The sequence below is a fragment of the Wyeomyia smithii genome, chromosome 1 (genome assembly GCF_029784165.1).
Source record: "Wyeomyia smithii strain HCP4-BCI-WySm-NY-G18 chromosome 1, ASM2978416v1, whole genome shotgun sequence".
Lineage (NCBI taxonomy): Eukaryota > Metazoa > Arthropoda > Insecta > Diptera > Culicidae > Wyeomyia > Wyeomyia smithii.
Window position 1 is genome coordinate 48,339,528 of NC_073694.1, and position 19,342 is coordinate 48,358,869.

The window sequence follows — 19,342 nt, forward strand, 5'->3', positions numbered from 1 at the left end:
AAGCCTCCAGAAGATTGAGGAGGAAATCGGCAGGTTGAAAAACAACAAAGTCGGTGGCAGTGACCAATTACCAAGCGAGCTTCTTAAACACGGTGTGAAGCACTGGATAGAGCTCTACCTGCGGCATTACCGGAAGAATGGATGGAAGGAATCGTGTGCCCCATTTACAGGGGATAGTCAAAATAAGTAGGATAGGCAAAATTTTGATAAAATTTGAAATGCTATAGCATTGCTAAATGCTATTCGATTTTAATAATTCGAACACCATTGAACTGGAAAACTTTTGAAGTTTCATTTTCTGACCTCAGATCTGGCCTAGGTCACCGGATATAGGAAATATTCCTGAGTTCCGGTAGGCATGTCAAACCTGCTAATTTTTGGATGGATTTGGTAATGGGTTACCTGATAAAAATGCTTATTTGCATGATTAGCATAGATGACAAAATCATTTCTGAAGCGAATGGTTCATCAAGATCCGGAATCGGCCAAGAACTCATCGAGAAATGGATATTTTTCATCCGGAAGTCCTCAGAGGAACCTTTAGTAGGGGACATTTACGTTTTTGCACCAAATATAGCGTGTTACACCTCTATCTTCAGGATTTTTTATCAGGAGTCTTTTAAAAGACATATATCTGAATATAGGCCGCATTGGCCACTTCCGGAACGACCTGGAGGCCCCGAAGGAACCCGTAATGGGAGAATTTACATTTCTGCATTAAAATATAGCATGCGACACCTCTATCTTCAGGATTTTTCATCAGGAATTATCAAAAAGACATATTTTTGAATTCAGACTGCATTGGCCACTACCGGCGCAATCTAAATACCCCGGAGGAACCCTGAGGAAAAATCTTGACAAATCTTGCAGCTCTATGCGCACGCTTTATTTGATGCAGAAGTGTAATTGTCCCCATTCCGGGTTCCTCTGGGGCATCCGGATCGTTCCGGGAGTGGCCAACGTAATCTGTATTAAAAAATATGTCTTTTGGGTGGTTCCTGATGAAAAATCCTGAAGATAGAGCTGTCGCACGCTTTATTTGATGCAGAAATGTAAATCTACCCATTCCGTGTCCTTCCGGGGCATCTGGATCGTTCCGAGAGTGGCCAACGTAATCTGTATCTAAAAAATATGTCTCTTGGATGATTCCTGATGAAAAATCCTGAAGATAGAGGTGTCGCATGCTATATTTTGATGCAGAAATGTAAATTCTCCCACTACGGGTTCCTTCGGGGCATCCAGGTTGTTCCGGAAGTGGCCAATGCAGCCTATATTAGGAAATATATCTTTTGTAAGATTCCTGATGAAAAATCCTGAAGATATAAGTGTCGCACGCTTTATTTGATGCAAAAATGTAAATGTCCACATTCCGGGTTCCTCCGGGGAATCTGGATCGTTCCGAGAGTGGCCAACGTAATCTGTATTGTAAATCCTGAAGATAGAGGTGTAACACGCTATATTTGGTGCAAAAACGTAAATGTCCCCTACTAAAGGTTCCTCTGAGGACTCCCGGATGAAAAATAACAATTTATCGATGAGTTCTTGGCCGATTCCGGATCTTGATGACCATTCGCTTCAGAAATGATTTTGTCACCTATGCCAATGATGCAAATAAGCATTTTTATCAGGTAATCCATTACCAAATCCATCCAAAAATTAGCAGGTTTGACATGCCTACCGGAACTCAGGAATATTTCCTATACCCGGTGACCTAGGCCAGATCTGAGGTCAGAAAATGAAACTTCAAAAATTTTCCAGTTCAATGGTGTTCGAATTATTAAAATCGAATAACATTTAGCAAAGCTATAGCATTTCAAATTTCATCAAAATTTTGCCTATCCTACTTATTTTGACTATCCCCTGTACAGTCCTGTTGCAACTATCGTGCAATCACGCTGTTAAGCGCTGCCTACAAGATACTCTACCAACTGTTATGCCGCCGCCTATCACCTGTTGCAAAGGAATTCGTGGAACAATACCAGACGGGACTCATGGAGGCGCGCACCACCAAAGACCAGATCTTTGCGATCGCCATAAAAAAACATAAAAAAAATATATGTAGTTTTGACCTCCGTATCGTCGAAGTAAACAGTGCAGTCTCAGGTGCTCGTGCACCTACAGTGTCATTTTTTACTAACCGGGACTTCATATCGCGTAACAGTTGATGCGTCCTTGAAAAATTTTCATTATCTCTACTCTTCACTCTGACAATTAGCAAATATACTTCCGATTGTTTGTGCAGTCAAATAGAACAGATGCGCATAGGGATTCGCCAATAGTTATCGGCTTCAATAGTTTGATGACCTTTATTCTAAAACAAAGCCTAAATAACACAGCTGATCTGACCAAAAGTTGAAGAGCGAATCGTATTTTAAAAAATGTTTATTTGAAATAAACATTATCTTCTCAAATGTCTAACACGCCTCTCTTCGTTGTTGACATTCCTAAAACCATGTCCTTGGTTGTGGCCGTCTACCTGTCCTTCGGAGTAATACGACGCGGTTTTCCTCCTTCGGTGCATTCATCCCTTGCGCGGGAAGAAATGTTCTCCTACTCATACTTAGCAAGGCCATTGGCACGCCAGAAAGCATAAGCCAAATGATCGTTAATATCGCCATCTGAAAATATGGGTAGAAAATATGAAGCTATTAAACTGAATATTGTATAACTTACCGCTCTCCTATCCATGTGTAAAGTGACGTGGAAAAAGAGACACATGAATTAGGCAGCAAAGAATGGGAATCTGTTTTTATTACCGCTGCCAAAACAATGAAAAAATAATCACGAATAAAATTGGCAACGTCTGCAGCGGCTTTCTTTTTTTTTTGCTTGGAGCATGCAAATCTGCTAAATTAAACATTCCGGTGTTGAAGTTGATGTTCAACGGAAATATTTGCTTCCCACTTGAAATCCTATTCTGAACCGAATCTGAAGAGTTTGCTGTTGAAAAATTTGATTATCTAAAGAATCAAACGACGAATGTCTTTTAAAAGCAAATAGGTAGCCCTGCACAATACTCGAACTTTCAGTACTGGTACCGTTTGGCACACAGCAATTGCGGAATCCTCTGTTGATTCTCTTGAAGTATGAACCAGCTCGAGCAGAGGGTATAGAAGCGGTTTAAATTTCCCCAGACAACAATAAGTGCAACAAGAGTATACATTAAAGAAAATAGCCCAGCCAGCAGGAGTTTGTTTTCAAACAAGCTGAAGTCATTGACTTGTACGCGCCGGCACTGGCCTTTCGACTTTCGGTCCTCATCGCAATGCGAGAAGTACGTACCTCTAGAAGGCGGTTTCTAGATATTGTTCTCAAATAACTTGTATAATGAATACGATGAGGTCATATGACCACAGGGAATTTCATCTGGCAGAATTTTTGTTTGAAATATTTATGCAAGCTATAAGTTCTTCAAACGAATCATAAATTCCCAATTCAAGAGTGAGTATTTCCCATTATTAGCCAGTCGGAACTGGAGGCTGCATCTTTATTTCCAGCACAAAATAAATTTCAAACCAACAGTCAATTTGTCATCACCAAATATAAAACAGAGCAGGAGACCATTATGAATTCAGCTTATTATCGTTCGCCTCAAACGAAGCACGCAACCCGGGGCTCTCTCCACTTATCCCTGCAAGGATATTTGTAAACTCACTTTTTACGTTTTATCTTTTCAATCTTCCAACGCCAACATCCACAACAAAAACAACGACCGGAAAACAGACAAGATCTGTGCTGGAGCGCCATCTGGTGGTAGCGGACCGGGTGTTTACCATGTCGGATCTGAAAAACATGTCCAACGATTCGCTCATTCTGCCAACAGTCGGACCGCACAACCTACAGATCCGAGTTAAGGAAGAAGACCGGAGTGAGTATATATTGTATATATTTATACACAATTTAGTTTACTAGAAATACTTATACTGTATGACTATATATAGAGCGAGACAGTACACAACCTGTCACCCAACCAGGGCATCGTTGTACGTCTTTATATCTTCTTATTTTTTGTACGTGTATGACAAAGCAGCTTGGTCCTACGCTCCGTTCTGCTCGGTGCATTTGTTTAGCCATAAAATCTTAATTTTCTAGAGTTTTGTTGATTTTCCTTCACTCACAACGAGGAGTTTCCCAGGCTCAGATAACAACAGACCAACTGCACACGATGCACACAATAGTTATGGGGCAGCATGCTTGCTACGAGCAAACGTAACTAGAGCTGAGCTGAGCTGGTGTTTCGTTTTCCCTTAAAAAATGGTTTAAATATTACTCTATTCAGCTAGAAAAACACGATTACTTAATACAGATTTGAGACGAGTTTATTTAAACGGTTCAATGTTCAGAGTACACGAGATTTTATCCTTTTTAAAGTGTTTTGGCATTCCAACTTCATGCTGAGGAACTTTGCACTGTGGCAGTGCCGGGAGAATGCCAGTTCAGTGAGATTGTTTGCTATCATAATAGTTTATGTTATTTTTGTGTAATCGAGAATTATTCTATAAACTGATTGCTTTGTAGTCGCTACTAGAGCACTACTGGAAAGTACAGGCTGAAAGCTACATTGAGACCTATACTGTGTGCTGTTGGGCGTCATGGGCAAAAGACGTCTGGTTTGTTCAGGAACTGGAATTGATTGCAATATTCATTTAATACACAGTTGATGAAGCAACAAATTCCTATCCTTCGTCCACAGCCATTGCTCACGTAGGATTTATCACAATCAAAAAACTTATAGCGAGTAACTTTTTGAATTCGTTTTCTATTTAATTTGAACTAGTTGAACGTTCCTTTCGTTGCTCAAGATCAAAGGGATCAAAATCAAGATTATTGCTTACATTTTACTTATATTTCATCATCTTGGCATCTTTTCCCCATAGAAACGCCTATGCAAAGTTTCAGCCAAATCAAAAATGACAAAAAAATAAAACTGGGACATTTTTTGTGGAACTGCTCATGGGAAATCCACTCTTTCAAATCTTATTCTCCAGAGTAGTCCAGTTGTCTTCTAAAAATTTATGGATACTTGATATCGGCAGGAAATTTCCCTGGGAAAAACTTTTCTGAACACCGATGCCTGTGAACAAGTTAATTACCTATATTCGGAAAGGTATCTGTGATCGATTTCCGAATTCTCTTTTCCTTCGAAAATATCTATATTGGGAGGTATTTGGCAATTTTGAACTGTTTTTCCATAACCAGAAGTCTCGATTCTCAAAATGGCATCTGAAGTTGATTTTCGATCTCAAAATATCCATATTTGATGGTAAATGTTAGTTAATTCTTTCCAGCTGTTTTCCGGTCCAGCTGAGGACCGAAAGCAACTATCTCGGAATTTAAAATGCATCTGGAGTCGATTTTTGGGCTTTGGGCATCATCTCGACTCCGGAAATACTTATATTAGACGGTGTTTGGCTATTTCAGGAAATCCGGGACAACCAAATTATTATCCCGCTGCTGAAAATACCCATATTGGATGGTTTTTGGCCATTCTACAGTTTAATATAGGTACCTCTGAATTAGAGGGAACAATGTCAAAAATATTACATATAAGATATTTAGATAAGTTAATTTTTCTTCAAAAATACACCTTTTCCGTAAGTTATTTGTGATTCATAGATATGTGTGATAGATCAACCATAGTGCATTCTGTGGGAGTAAATAAATGGATGAATAATTCATAGGTACACTTTCATAGAGCTAGACTTACGCATTGTTTTCATTTTGCTGCAAAAGATTGTGTAATACAGACGAATTTCGATATAAGGTACCCTCGATATAGGGTACATTTTAACTCGATATATGAGGTATATATTTTTCTTATGTAACAAATAACTCCGGAATTGGTATTGAAACTTCTACAAGCAATATATTGGCTACCTTGTCAACCTCTCCGGTCACTACTGATCATTTAGGGAGTGCCCATAAAGCTAATGAAAATGGCCTTTTCCTGTGAGATGAAAATATAGATTCACTTTATAAACTTTGAAACCGGTTCCAGATTTATTGCCGCGGTATTGGGTAAGACTCGTCAAAATAGCCTTGTTTCTGTATAGAATATCAAACTTTTCATAAATTCATAATTAATCTATGTAAAACTAGGATAAAATGACATGATAATACATTTGTACTTAAAGAGCAATATGGTTCCAAACCTGTGTTGCAACCGGTGAACCAGTTTTTTTTTTAATTCAACAAAGAAAATGTAGATTTCGAAATCCAAAAAACGAATAAATTATTGAAAAAATCTTCAGTCCGTGAGAAAATAATCATAATTCTTATACATTGGTTTTGTCTTATGTCCAGAAATTACCATTTATAGCGATTGGTTCCGGATCATGTTTGAGTGGGGCAGTTGATTTCTTATTCATAGAACTAGTTTTTTTTTTCTTCAATTATATAGATTTCGGTTTTACTCAAAAACTGCTTCCGGGAGTACCCGGTTCTTGCCTCGGTGTGGCCAGTGTGGTCCATGGCACTTGATTAGATTTTTATAAAACTTAATTCTGAGATAGGTTTGGTGTATTTCATAGCGTTTCCAGGATCAAACTCCGTTTTCACTAGAATTTGTTTCTACCCCGAATCATCAAGTTGAATAACGGTTCTTTAGAGGTTTTCTAGATGACTCACTTGTTGGAGATGAACTAGCCCACGAGGCTGAAAGTCTCCCTAAAAAGCCAAAATAATTAGCTATTTGAAATTGTTCATAGAACAATTTTTTTCACACTTCTAGTTGGATTCACAAAATAGAGCATTTAAGGAACATGCTAAATATGTTTCATGATTTGATATAACAGCGCTTCTCAACCTCTGGGGCAGGCTACACATTTTTCCTCAGAGAATCACTAGCGTGTAGGAGAATATCTTCACTGCGAGAACGACTGCTTTTATACTGGTGGGCAACATGCTTGAATAGAGTAGCGAATGGTGTGTATCTGAGGAGCACGCAAAAAAACACCGGTTCACTTATTCGGAAACTACAGGAGCTCGAAAACAACACTCCAAAAAGCTCTTGTATAATCGCGGTTTGTTGAGTGGAATTGTTTTGCCGAAAATATTTTAGTGTTTGTCATAAAAATCGAAATAGTTGGAAAACTCATTGTGGGGCAAAAATACGCACTAAGTGTCTGTAACCGTAAGAAAAAGTTAGTTTAACAACGATGTTTTTGTTCAAAAATTATCCGAGCATAACTAGAGATACAAAGAAAAATGAAAAAATTGTTTCTTCAAAGGTATTTTTCTTATTCCCGGAAATCCGGTTCTCTGCGGATATGCTGATTGGTTTATGATTTTTTTAAAAGTATCTTACATTTATTGGTCCAAAGCTAATTAAATCACTTCCACAGACCATTTTAATGATTTTGGTGATATGCTTTGGAAACCTCCATAAATGACGCATCTTTTTTTAGGTTCAACCCTCCCCCCCCCCTCATCGTAGCATTTCGTCACAAAGTCAGACCCCCTCTAGATAATTACGTAGCTTTATAACAACCCCCCTCTCCCCTCATGACAACTTTTTTGCAAATTCTTTCTTAAAAAACACACCTTGTGTCATAAATGAACAAGAAAAGACAAGAAAGTAAAAGTAATAAAAATGACCCTAAATAGATAAAACAGTGATAAAAAAGGAACAATTAGAAAAAAATTCTTAGTTTCATATTTGCTACGTAGCTTGGCTTGACACCCACCCTCCCCCTCGTCGTATTTCGTCACAAAACTACAACCCCTCCCCCCCATTCGAATGCTACATCATTTATGGATGTTCTCTTCCAAAATGTTTCATCCGGAACATATTGGGCTTCTGGTGGCCATAGAAACAATGAAAAAAAATAAGGTCAAACACCACCCAATATAGGTATTTTTGCAACCGGGATGATGCCCAGAGATATAAAAACGACCCAGACGCCATTTTGATTTCAAAGATGGTGACTTCCGGTTTCTAGAAACCACCTAAAACGATCGAATACCCTCAATATATGTATTTCCATAATCGAAATGAGGCCCAGAAAATAGAAAACAGAGAACAAAACAAATTACAGGTCGGACTCGATTATCCGGAGACTCGATTATCCGGAGACTCGATTAACCGGAATTCGATTATCTGGAATTTTAGACTCGATTATCCAGAATTTATTTTTTTAGTGTTCGTTTTTAATTTTTATTTTGAAATTTTACCTTTACCATCCCTTTTGGCACATTTGTTACCATTTATGTCACTTCCGGCATGTTTGGGACATGTTCGAATTAAGTGAAAATAATCAATGTCCAATTTATTTTTTTTTACTTTTCAAGATTTTACCCATTTTCGCTTCAGAAATAATTTCTGGTTACGCCACTGCATCACACAAGTAAAAAAAAAAGAAAATATTTATTTTATGTTCGTTAATAGCAAATTTGAATATTTTTTCTGTGATTCGATTATCCGGAAAACTTGATTATCCGAAATGAATTTTTTTTTTTTGATGTTCCGGATAATCGAGTCCGACCTGTATGACCAAATACCAGGTAATATAGGTATTTCCGGAATCGGGGTGATGCCCTTAAACCATAAAATGATCCCAGACGCCATTTTGGATTTCAAGATGGTGACTCCCGGTTTTTAGGAAACAATCTAGAATGGTTGAGTACGGGAACCGGAAGTCATCAACTTGATTTTGAAAATCGCATTTGGAGTTGATTTCTGGTCTCTAGGCATCATCCCGATCCCTGAAACACATGTTGGTGTAGAGCTGAAACTGAACCAGGACTTGTGATCATTGAGAAATTAGACAAACGAAGTCCTGTACGTACACGGAACCACTCCATAAGATGTAGATGATGATGGAAATGATGGAAGTGATGGGAGTGATTAACTTTATTGAGTTACAATTTGGCTTAAATATGGACCTACGGGTAACTCAGAGCGAGATACTCTCAGACTACCGTTTATCTAGCTATCTTATTTAGGCCTATAGTATTTCTTGGCCTGTCTCTATTTCGAACTTATTTTTAGTACATACATTCGACTATTTGCTGAGAACATTAGGGCGCATGCGAGAGCGTACGATATTTGTTCGTGCGCTACTGTGAGTATCCGAGAGCGTGCAAGCTCTCGGTACCGCGCACAACCGTGAGCGCCTAAGGGTAACCGTGAGTGACGCTGTGCCTCCGGCTTCTGTTTTGCTTATAGTTAAATTGAAAAGGTATACATGGTGTGGCATGATCGTTAGAATATTTACATTTCGTAAGCCACCGGTCGTTAGGCGGCCTATAACCAGGACGCTTGGTTATTGCTTTAAACGATTCATAATAAGGATGTTTTTTTCTGTTCGGCTGGGTTTATAATACAAAAATGTCTTGATATTGTTCTGTTCAGCCAACAATTCATAATAAGGATGCTCTAGAATGCTATGTTATTGTAACGTGGTTTTTGCGAGTTAAGTAAACTCTTCGGCAAGCTAATGCTCTAGTTTATGTTGTGACCGTTTTGTTTTACGTGCAAACTGCTTGATCTTTTGTATTATGTAAACTCGGTAGCAGGCTATTGTTCTAGATTACATTCTTCTTGAGTTTTACTGAATTCTGATGCCAACGTGACGAAACATTGGGAAATTCGCGAGGTGTTGCGTCACATTGGGTTTAGGCCATTTTAGGTCGTTTCTGGAATCCGGAAGACGGCATTTTGGAATTCAAAATGGCATCTGGAGTTGAATTTTTGATCTTAGCACCAATTCGATTCCTACAATACTCATATTTGGTGGTATTCGACCATATATGGCTGTTTTTCGGAAACCGAACGTCGCCATTTTGGAAATCAAAATATGACAGTTTTTTTTGTTAGTTTTGTTGTAAAAACAATTAAGCGCGTACTTTTGCCCTTCACTTCTCTACGCACAATATCTACATAATAGAGCTTACTGCAGTGCTATTACCGTCTCTTAAGCATATATCTAACGAAGAGAGCATCTAGGTAGGAAAGTAGATTACGTTGTTCGCTTTACATCTCGAAACTGAAAAAAAAATCCAGCCGCCCGTTACGCTCTTCAAATGCTATCAAATTCATCTCAGCAGTGCGCACTGCGGTGTTCTATGTATTCCCACTAGAGTGTTTCACGACTCTTGTTTCACTCAGCTGTGATGTAAACAGCAAGTGTATTAATATTTCTGCGAGCGGTAGGAACACAACACAGAATAAGGAAGTGTGGTGCAAAAAATTGCTACATGCAGCGCTGGGCAAGAAGTGAACAGTGGATATTTACTTTGCTCTTTTCACTAATTGAAGAGAGTAAAAAGTCTGCCTGGGTACATTTGGTACATATTTTCAAAAACATATTATATTTTTTATTGGAAAGTTCTGCTAACTTTATTTCAAATCACTTCAGTATCTAGCACAAATTACCATAAATATAAAAATAATATACCCATTAGATTTAGAGTGAGAACCGCTGCAGTATAAGGAACATTTTGATTAAAAGTGTATTTTTCTACTACTTACTACTGAAATTCTACTACCTCATTGGAACATGCTGATTTTTAAAAAGTTAAAAATAAAAAAAATCTTTAAAAAGTTGACCCAAAATCCTCCATCCTAGGCTTGTGATGAAAAATTTAAAAATTTAATAATATTTTCTTGCAAAGTATCACTGATTCCCTACAACTTATTTCTAGAAAGTTTTTCTGAGTATACTTAGCTGCTAAGCCAAATACCTACGTGTGCAATGTTTCATTCAAATCAAAACTGGTCGTCATCGACAGGTTATATAACAGGGTTTTAATTTATCAAACCGAAACAAATGTAATTCAAATTCTTTTCATACATCTGCCTTATTACACATATTTTGAAATAATTCTGGTTTGGGTTGAGAAATACTTTATACCAAAACAGAGACGAACTTTGTTTAATTTCAGCAATCTTATGTGGAGAATCATTAGAGCAGACTTATACATATAATATCGTCGAATTAAGTAGAGTTTTCTTATCTTAAGCACGTCATGGTCGGGGAGTTCTGTTGCATCAATGACATGGTCATAGGATGCTCACTCTTCCCCATCGACCAGTGCATAAAGTAACGTTGGTATTCCGTGAAGGACAAACTGAGAATCAGGTCGACCATATCTGCATTAGCCGAAAATGGAGATGGAGCCTTCTTGATGTCCGGAATAAATATTCTGATCGGCAAAATCCGCCTTTGCATCGCACGGATTCAGCGCCGGTAGGCGTTATATTACTTGCCGACTAGACGATCCAGCTGTAAAGAGATCGTAAGTTAACAATTGGCGACTTCGAGTTCAGAGCAGGGAATATTCCGGACGGCGACAACATAGAGCAACAATGGACGACTATCAAGAACGCCTTTACCGATATTAGCGAGCAAAATCTAGGTCAGCTGCGCACTCAGAGGAAAGATCACAGCTAGAATGAATCCAAGGATGTCTGTTAAAGACGCGATCGGACAGTTACTCATCGACCTGGTTTGAGCACTTCGAACAACTTCTAAAAGTTTAAGCTGCCAACCAGCCATCTACATATTGGCAGAACCCGCCAAGGGTGCGACGCAACACTGGTGTCAACTCCGACGTCTCTTCTTTGCAAGATATCGAAGCAGCTATTTACATCACATGTGAGTTGCAAGGCGTCTTCGTGAAAGTCCCCAAGAAAGGGGATTTGACTGTATGCGTTCCGATCTCGCGACTGTGCATTGTTCTCAAAGTCCTGTGTAAAGTTATCCTAGATCGGATACACGAGAAGGTCGATAAGCTTTTGACCGACTTAACCACGAAAATCCGTAGGGCACCTCGAGACGCAAAGGAGTCCCAGATAAAACTATCAATCTTATCGAAGCACAATACGGGGCTTTCACATGCAGTGTCTTACATAATGGACCGTGGGTGGGCTGCTCTGGCAGCCTATCACCATGGAGCACCGCAACGACTTCGATTTGGTTGATGAAATTGCATTACTAGCACAACGGCGCTCTGACATTCAAAGTAAGCATGACGACCTGGCTGTACGCTCCTCTGCTGAAATCGATGGTTTTAAAGGGGAACAATCCTTCCAACTTCACAATAGCAGGGTACTTGGTAGAGAGAGTCGAAAGCGTCCAATGTCTCGGCAGTCAGATAGCGTCAGATGGCAGTACAAAGAGCGACATAGGTGTAAGAATTAGATAGGTTAAGGCTGCTTTTGCGAGTCTATGAAACGTATGGAGTTCGAATTTTTAGAGAATTTTCAACACAAACGTGAAATCTGTGCTGCTATACGCCAGCAAGACGTGGTGTGTGCAGGCATGGGGAGCTTGCGTAACAGCAAGGTTCGGAGTCCGGTTTGCCAAGCGAATGGTCGTGGGTTCGAATCTTAGTAGAATCAAGCCAATCGATGTCAAAACTGGACTTGAAGTGTGGGTTCATTCTCAGGCTCCCCACCACTTACCCTTCATTTACGCTGAAATCTATAACACCTTTACGTGACTTTCTCTTAACAATACATAAGTTCCTCTCATTAATAAAACTGGCCAGAAGGACGCACTACGAAACTTCTCCAGGGAATTATAACTGGTGATATTTGGCAAGAGGAACGAGCATCGATATAGTAGAACAGTAAGCGGGTAAAAGGAAGAGTATCACATTACACACAAGCACTGATAAACAATAATAATAAGCATGCCACTTCTCAAGTGCGGGATACAGCAGACACCCGGGCATATCTCACAATAGATCTATCGTATGTACCGAAAGTTATATGCAACCATACATGATATCGTCGAAATGGGAATAAGGTGAACAGCAAAGAAAAAAAAACATTCGTGTATGGGGAACTAGACGGCAACGTTATAGTCGCAATATATTTTATCTGTCGGCTGTCTTTATTTTGCCAATACCAACACTGTCATAGAGGGACGCTCTCGAATGTCATAAAAAACTGTCATCGCTTCGGTACATTTTTTTTCCCCTGGGTGTGTGTCTCAGCAGAGAAATACCCAGGAGCTGCAGGTCTTCGTCAACCGGTTCCTGCGGTATATAATTCACGCCTGGTGGCCCCACGACTCGATCTTGAATGCCGAGCTTTATCGCCGGAGCCATCAGAAGCAAATGGCAACAGTAGTTCGGGAACGAATGTGGGGGGGGTGGTATCGGCCACATACTTCAAAGGAGCGGAAACGAAATTTGCTGGCAAGTAATGAACTAGAATCCAGCAGGACATCGCAGCAGACGTAGATCCAGGAGTTCGTGACGACGCAGCTTAAACAAGGAAATCAAAGAAGTCGATAGGGATCTGACCTGGACTCAAGTCAAGGTCAAATTGAGCAGCCGACCAGGATGTAAATCTTTCAAGTCGACATTATATTGAAAATTTTGATATTATATGCTGATTACGTGCATCAAACCCTGGATATTTTTAAGATAAGGCGATTCAGTTGTGTTGATGCTGTTAACTATTTCTCTAATCGAGAGGCAAGAACAAGCCTCTAAATCATCAGGTTAGATTGTTCAAATTTTCACTGGAAAAAAAGTGCAAACACGGGACACTTTGGACGATTGATTTAGAAAATGTTTAATCACTAAAGTCAATACTTAGCTGATGATAAAATTCTGCGTATTAGAGTGTGATTTTAGGGTCATAAAATTTGTGGTGACATAGAGATTGATTTTTTACCTAACAATTATCATGAGTTTTACTTGCAACCTCGACTTCTCATCAGTCCACATACCTTTTGCGATAAAGAATGTCCTTTTTAGCGTGGTATTGCCAGAAAGGCACAAAGTGTACTTCACTAGCTTTGAAAATCCTGGCAGCTTACAAACTTCCAAAACACCGCAAAATGGTTAAAATACCTAGACGGCTAATAGTCGAAAAAGGCACATAGGCTACATAGGCTTAACTGTTTGTCTTTCCATTATTCGGTATGTGACTTTGAACAAAAAATATAGGCACATCCTCTTCTCAATCAAAGAAATAGTTATCGGTTTCCGTTATACTCTACTAAATTTTTTGGAAATAAATATTGAAATTCAGTCCGCAAATATATATTTCGACTGTGACGTACAGTCTTCCTCAGTGCTTATGTGGACTTTATTTCCAAAAAATTTAGTAGAGTGTAACGGAAACCGATAACTATTTCTTTGATTGATCTCAATCACTCTGCTAAGACGCTCGTTATAGATTTTCTAGATTTGACATCCTCTTCTGGCAAACTAGAAAACAAAGGAGAAATCAGTTTGATCATGATTTTAAAAATTATTCATCGAAAAGAGAAAATTACAACTAACAATCATTGTTTTTTTACATGTTTGCGGATTACCGATTAGTGCTGCAAAAACATTTTTATTTTGAAATTAATAATATTCTTCACATTTTCAAGTCGTTCAGAACATGTTCCTGATAATAAAAACAAAAAATATTTTTTTTAACAACTGTTGGGTGCTACTCTCGTTCTCACCAATATACTTTTATCATATTTCTATGCGGAAACAGCTGAAGATGACTATTCCAATTCGTTACAGTCCGGTGAGTGTCTTCGTGTCAGTGTCGTGTGTGTGTTTTTCTCAACGTAACACTCCAACACAACACAAGTACAGTGAAAACCAGCACACACTACGACGCCCACACCACCCACACTTTCAGAGCTCACAACAGTTTCAGTCCAAGTTTCTAGGTGTCATCGCTCTTGGCTGAGGTTTATGATGCTTAAATTTTCTTGTTTTAATTGTTATTGCAGTAAAACTTCAGCCAAGAAGTTAAATGTTCCAGTTGGGATTGTTTTACGTTATCAAAACTGATATTTCGGGAACAAAAATAATTCTTGCGATGCAGCGAAAGTTCTAACTCCAATCTCACTTCTACTTTACAGGATTCTTCGTACAGTGGAAGGAAACCGGTAAATGGATTCCGGTGTTCCGGCCTGATGTGGAGTGCACGAACGGTATCATGCACGTGATCGATGCACCGCTTGTGCGGGACCACGATATCACCACCAGTGGGACCAGCAGAAGCGGTTATGCAACCGTCGTGTCAACGCTTATCAGCACAATCGTAATCGCAACCTGGAAGCTTCTGTAAGGATGCCAGCGTCCCCTCCATATAGATAGGAGCTTTATTTCATATAGTTATACTCGGCCATCGAACTGAAAACAAAAAAAAAAACAAAAGAGGAAAACCGGTTCCAATGTGACGGAATGAGGGAGCTGCGGCTCGTGAGAATATACATTTATTACAATGACAGCAGCAGCCAAAACTAAAGAGCAGAAAGACAAGCATATATGATGGGTTATATTTTAACTAGTGACATCTATTGAAGAGATTTCCAACCGTTCAGCAAATATTTCACTCTCGGACCATCACACCCAAACGCTGGCTGCAAAAAACTCTACCGCTACCAAGGAGGATAAGAAAACATTTTTCTCTCTTAGTACATTTTCCCACAACGGCATATCGCACGAGCCACAGAATGGCATATAGGGCTTATCCCTTGGTGGAGTGGATTAAATGCCACAGCTTTTCCAGTCGTATTTTTGGAAGCATACCATTGTCGGTATTTCAAGTGCAGTGCAGCTGCTCATCGTTTTTCGTTCTTCCGATGCTTTTCTCTTCATGGAAAGCTAATCGTTTTCGCTACTATAATACAGCTTTGATATATGCTGCAGTCAAATCAATGTAGTTTTAAGAAAAGATAGACTCGACAAATTTGTCGGTATGTTTAATTTCTTTTTTCCTAGCGCGATTTTTTTTAGTCGTAATACATCATTCAAACGAAAACAAAACAACAAATACTGCCGAATTTACTGAATCGGATATCAAGAGAGTAGGATCCTGAACAGGCAATTTTAGTTTCATACAAAGCAACGTATTTTGCGTTAGTTTTATATCCAGACAAACAGTTTCTATCAACTCAACGATGATAATCAAACGCAGTTTAGACAAACCAAATTGCAATCAAAAATTGCATTTACACAGTTTGAGTTTTTTTTAACAATCATATACTTTAATAACAGTACGTAGCGCAGTCGACAGAACATAATTGATTTTTAATTCTCATTTTCCCTAAGCCTAAACATGACAAACAAGTTATAGCAGAGCGAAGAAATGAAACAATTTTAATAAATTTTCCGAAACTGCAAACAAAAGAAACCATATTAATAAAAGAGCTTAACTGCATTCCGTCGATTGTTTGGAGCGGGGCGACTATTTTATACGTAACGTTACGTTACTTTGCGATTCTCGTAAATTCGTACTGTGTTGACAATAGCCGGAGCGAAAAATTATTGCACACTCCACATTTCAATCAGTATAAAGTTAGAGCTTAAGTGACGGAGGTGACATAGAAGCATGACATGTTAATTAAGTCTTTAAAAGGTGCTCACAAACGAAAAACACGAAGGCGACGATCGAATCTTTTGTTTCAATTTGGTTTATTACAATTTTCCCTAACTCTACAATGACTTGGGGGTGAATCACCAGAATTTTAGTTCATGTCCAACAACTTTTAAACATTATTCCAGAGCTTCGCCATTTCCGCTAAACTGTGAGTGTGGTTCAATAGAATATGTGTTCAGAAAAATGATGGAATCAAACACTATAATAGTATTAATAAATACAAATACCAATTTGCATACGAATTCGAAGGCCACGGAATGAGTGAAACCGTGTGTACCGAAATCACCGTGCTTGCATCAACAACGCATTTTCGTTTGCTACTCATCATTCATAACCTTATTGTGCACTTTATAAACGGTCCGTAAAATTAACAAAATTTAGGCGATCAGTGGGTGAATGTGAAGCAATTTCCTTTCTCGCTCCATCCAAACGCTACATAGTGGAAAACCAGTGCCCTAATGACTATGAAGTAGCCTTTCTTTAGCTAAAGTGTGTTCATTATTTCAAAAGTTACGAATTGTCATATTCCCGTTACTTTTATCAGGGCTGAGCCTGAATCTGAAAAAACCCAATTTGGAGAACGCCAATTATTTTGACCTAACCTTAATCAGTTGCTGTGCCTTATTGGAAGAAACAAAAACAAATTGTTAGAAAAAAAACGTTGCAGAAATATTTTCTATGCCTTCACGAAAATGTGGCCGAGAAAGGAAATTGTATTTCATTTGCGAACAAAATTATTACAGTTATCAAAAAAAAGCAAAGATGATTTAGTGTTTTTAAAATCGATAACAAAAAAAAAATTAACATAGAAAAACAAATGAATGTGAGAAATGTTGATCGTAACTTAATTTTAGTAAACATACTTATTGCCTTTTGATATAAACAGGACGATCCAGCAGAGGGATCTACAATTATTCTTGAATTAAGAGATAGAACTACAATAACTAACTGCGAATGATGTGAGTATTTTAAGTGCACTCCGTAAAGAGCTCGCCTCTTTTCTCTCTTATTACTTTTATATATTCTATTCAATCGTGACGAAATATGTATTTTTGTGGTAGACTTTGTGAAACATTGCCCTCTATTGAAAAGATGCTAATTTTTATTGATTATGCATAGTTCCGTACGAAAGAGTATGTTTAAGAGCTATATTTTGAAGAAACATACACGTAGTTGCTGTGTTAGTGCTATTTTTCATATTATAATCATCTATATACCAAAAAAAGACACACACACACACACACACAAATCAAACCGAATGTTGCGAATGAGGAATTTGTCTAGAAATTAGCTCGTATTAATCACAATCTCACTCACACGACTCTCATGTTCGGTTGTTAATAAACGAAGAAGAAGGAAAAACTTACTCAAAACATTCAATTTAGTAAAGTGACATTTACAACAAGAAGATAACAAAACCCACATTTACAAAAAAAATTCTCCCGACGGATCATCCATTTTCTAGTTCAAATTGTAGACTTACACGGTTTAGATAATTATAAAGAAAAACCAAACAAAAATTCATTTAAACGTAAGCAATGTGACTAAATAGACATGTTTGTTATGATCTTCATCCCCAGATAGGAACCACAAAGGTGAGAAGAAGAAGAAAAACAGGAAAACCTACCAGAGAGTGTTGAAGACAGATTGTATAAACTAAACGCTAAGTTCAATCAAGTACACGCAGTTAAGTAGTTACAGTGAACCGATGTAAAATATGAAGAAAAAAACCGACAACCTGCATAAACAAATCAGAGGTGTAGTCTTCTCTTAACTGGGACGATTTGAATCAAATGAAGCGATAATAAACTATTCATACTGCTAAGATTGATATATGAAAATCAGGGTTGCTTCTAACTGTAGTTGGACCTAGAATTGAAGTACTAATAATCGAAGGTGAAAATGTTCTCACTATGAGCAAACTCACTGGTTTGTATGTCTTCCATTTAATCGAGCGAACTTGCTCGTTGCGTACCTCATAGCAGCATTCGTGTGATTATCGTGACCCATGTTTACCGGGTCATCCGAAATCCTTGCGACTTGCCCAGCCCACCCGATTTTCGCTTCTTGGACGATAAGTGGTTCTCATAGCAGATGATGCAACTCATGGGTCATCCGATACCTTCCAAGCATGGTTCATGGCCGTAGAGAACTACCGGTCTTCTAAATTGTCAACTTTGCGCAGCGGTGAATTTTATCCGGAGTTCAAAGTTCCCAGGTACACGAACTAGTCAATCATCTCGATTTGATCACCGCTATTCAGAACTCATTATGGGAGGTTGACACTGTCTCCTCTGGAACCTCCTTCTTTCATACTTAGTCTTCAAAGTGAAGCCAAGCGATGCGTAATGCCGCGGGCAACCAAGATTCTCACCTGGTATCACAAAATGATCTGCCTCGCAAACGATGATAGTCGACGGCACAGAACTTGGGAGAACACTTTGCAGACGATATTCAGCAGCGTTTTATTACGATAATTGCAATAATCCAGCTTGTCGCCCTTTTCGTAGATGGGGCATACAGTGCTTTCCAAATACTTCTCTGGTACTCTTCCCATACATGGCAATAACCCAATGTAGCGCTCTAATTGGTGCTTCGGCGCCGTGTTTCAACAGATCGATGGAAGTTGCTCAGCTCGCGCAGCCAGGGATGGAAAAAAGAGAAAAGTGAGATTCTGACTCGCTGCTCTGCTTTCAAGTGGTGTGCTCTTCTCTTTGTTGCTCGGACTTCTTTCTTGCGTTGAGTGCACAGATGATTGAGAAACTTACACAAAGAAAAAGTAAATTGTTCCTCTGCACAAAGTTGCTCTTTGCGGAACTTTGTGAAGCTTGTTTTGGTTTATGCGATGTGCTGGTTATTGGTATTGGTATTTTTCGGATGGAGAATTAATCTCACATTCTTCCACTCGCGCTGGTGTACTTAGTTACATTTTTTACGTATTTTCCATACATATATCTGCATATGCAGATTACAGATTTTCTGGAAATAATACTG

The 19,342-nt window shown here is 38.7% G+C and overlaps 1 protein-coding gene across 6 annotated transcripts in view; it reads left to right on the forward strand.

The window, feature by feature from the left end:
- The window catches only part of LOC129718644 (fasciclin-1), a 432,194-nt gene extending 414,005 nt beyond the window's left edge, over positions 1-18,189 (forward strand). For 5 of the 6 annotated variants that reach the window (XM_055669620.1, XM_055669617.1, XM_055669619.1 and 2 more), the window contains 3 exons: positions 3,724-3,868; positions 14,450-14,482; positions 14,826-18,189. In XM_055669620.1, coding sequence (XP_055525595.1) covers positions 3,724-3,868; positions 14,450-14,482; positions 14,826-15,034 — 387 coding nt within the window. In that variant the 3' untranslated portion in view covers positions 15,035-18,189. The remainder of the gene's footprint in view (positions 1-3,723; positions 3,869-14,449; positions 14,483-14,825) is intronic. The other variant, XM_055669618.1, reaches the window with a different exon arrangement.
- The last annotated feature ends 1,153 nt before the right edge of the window (positions 18,190-19,342 follow it).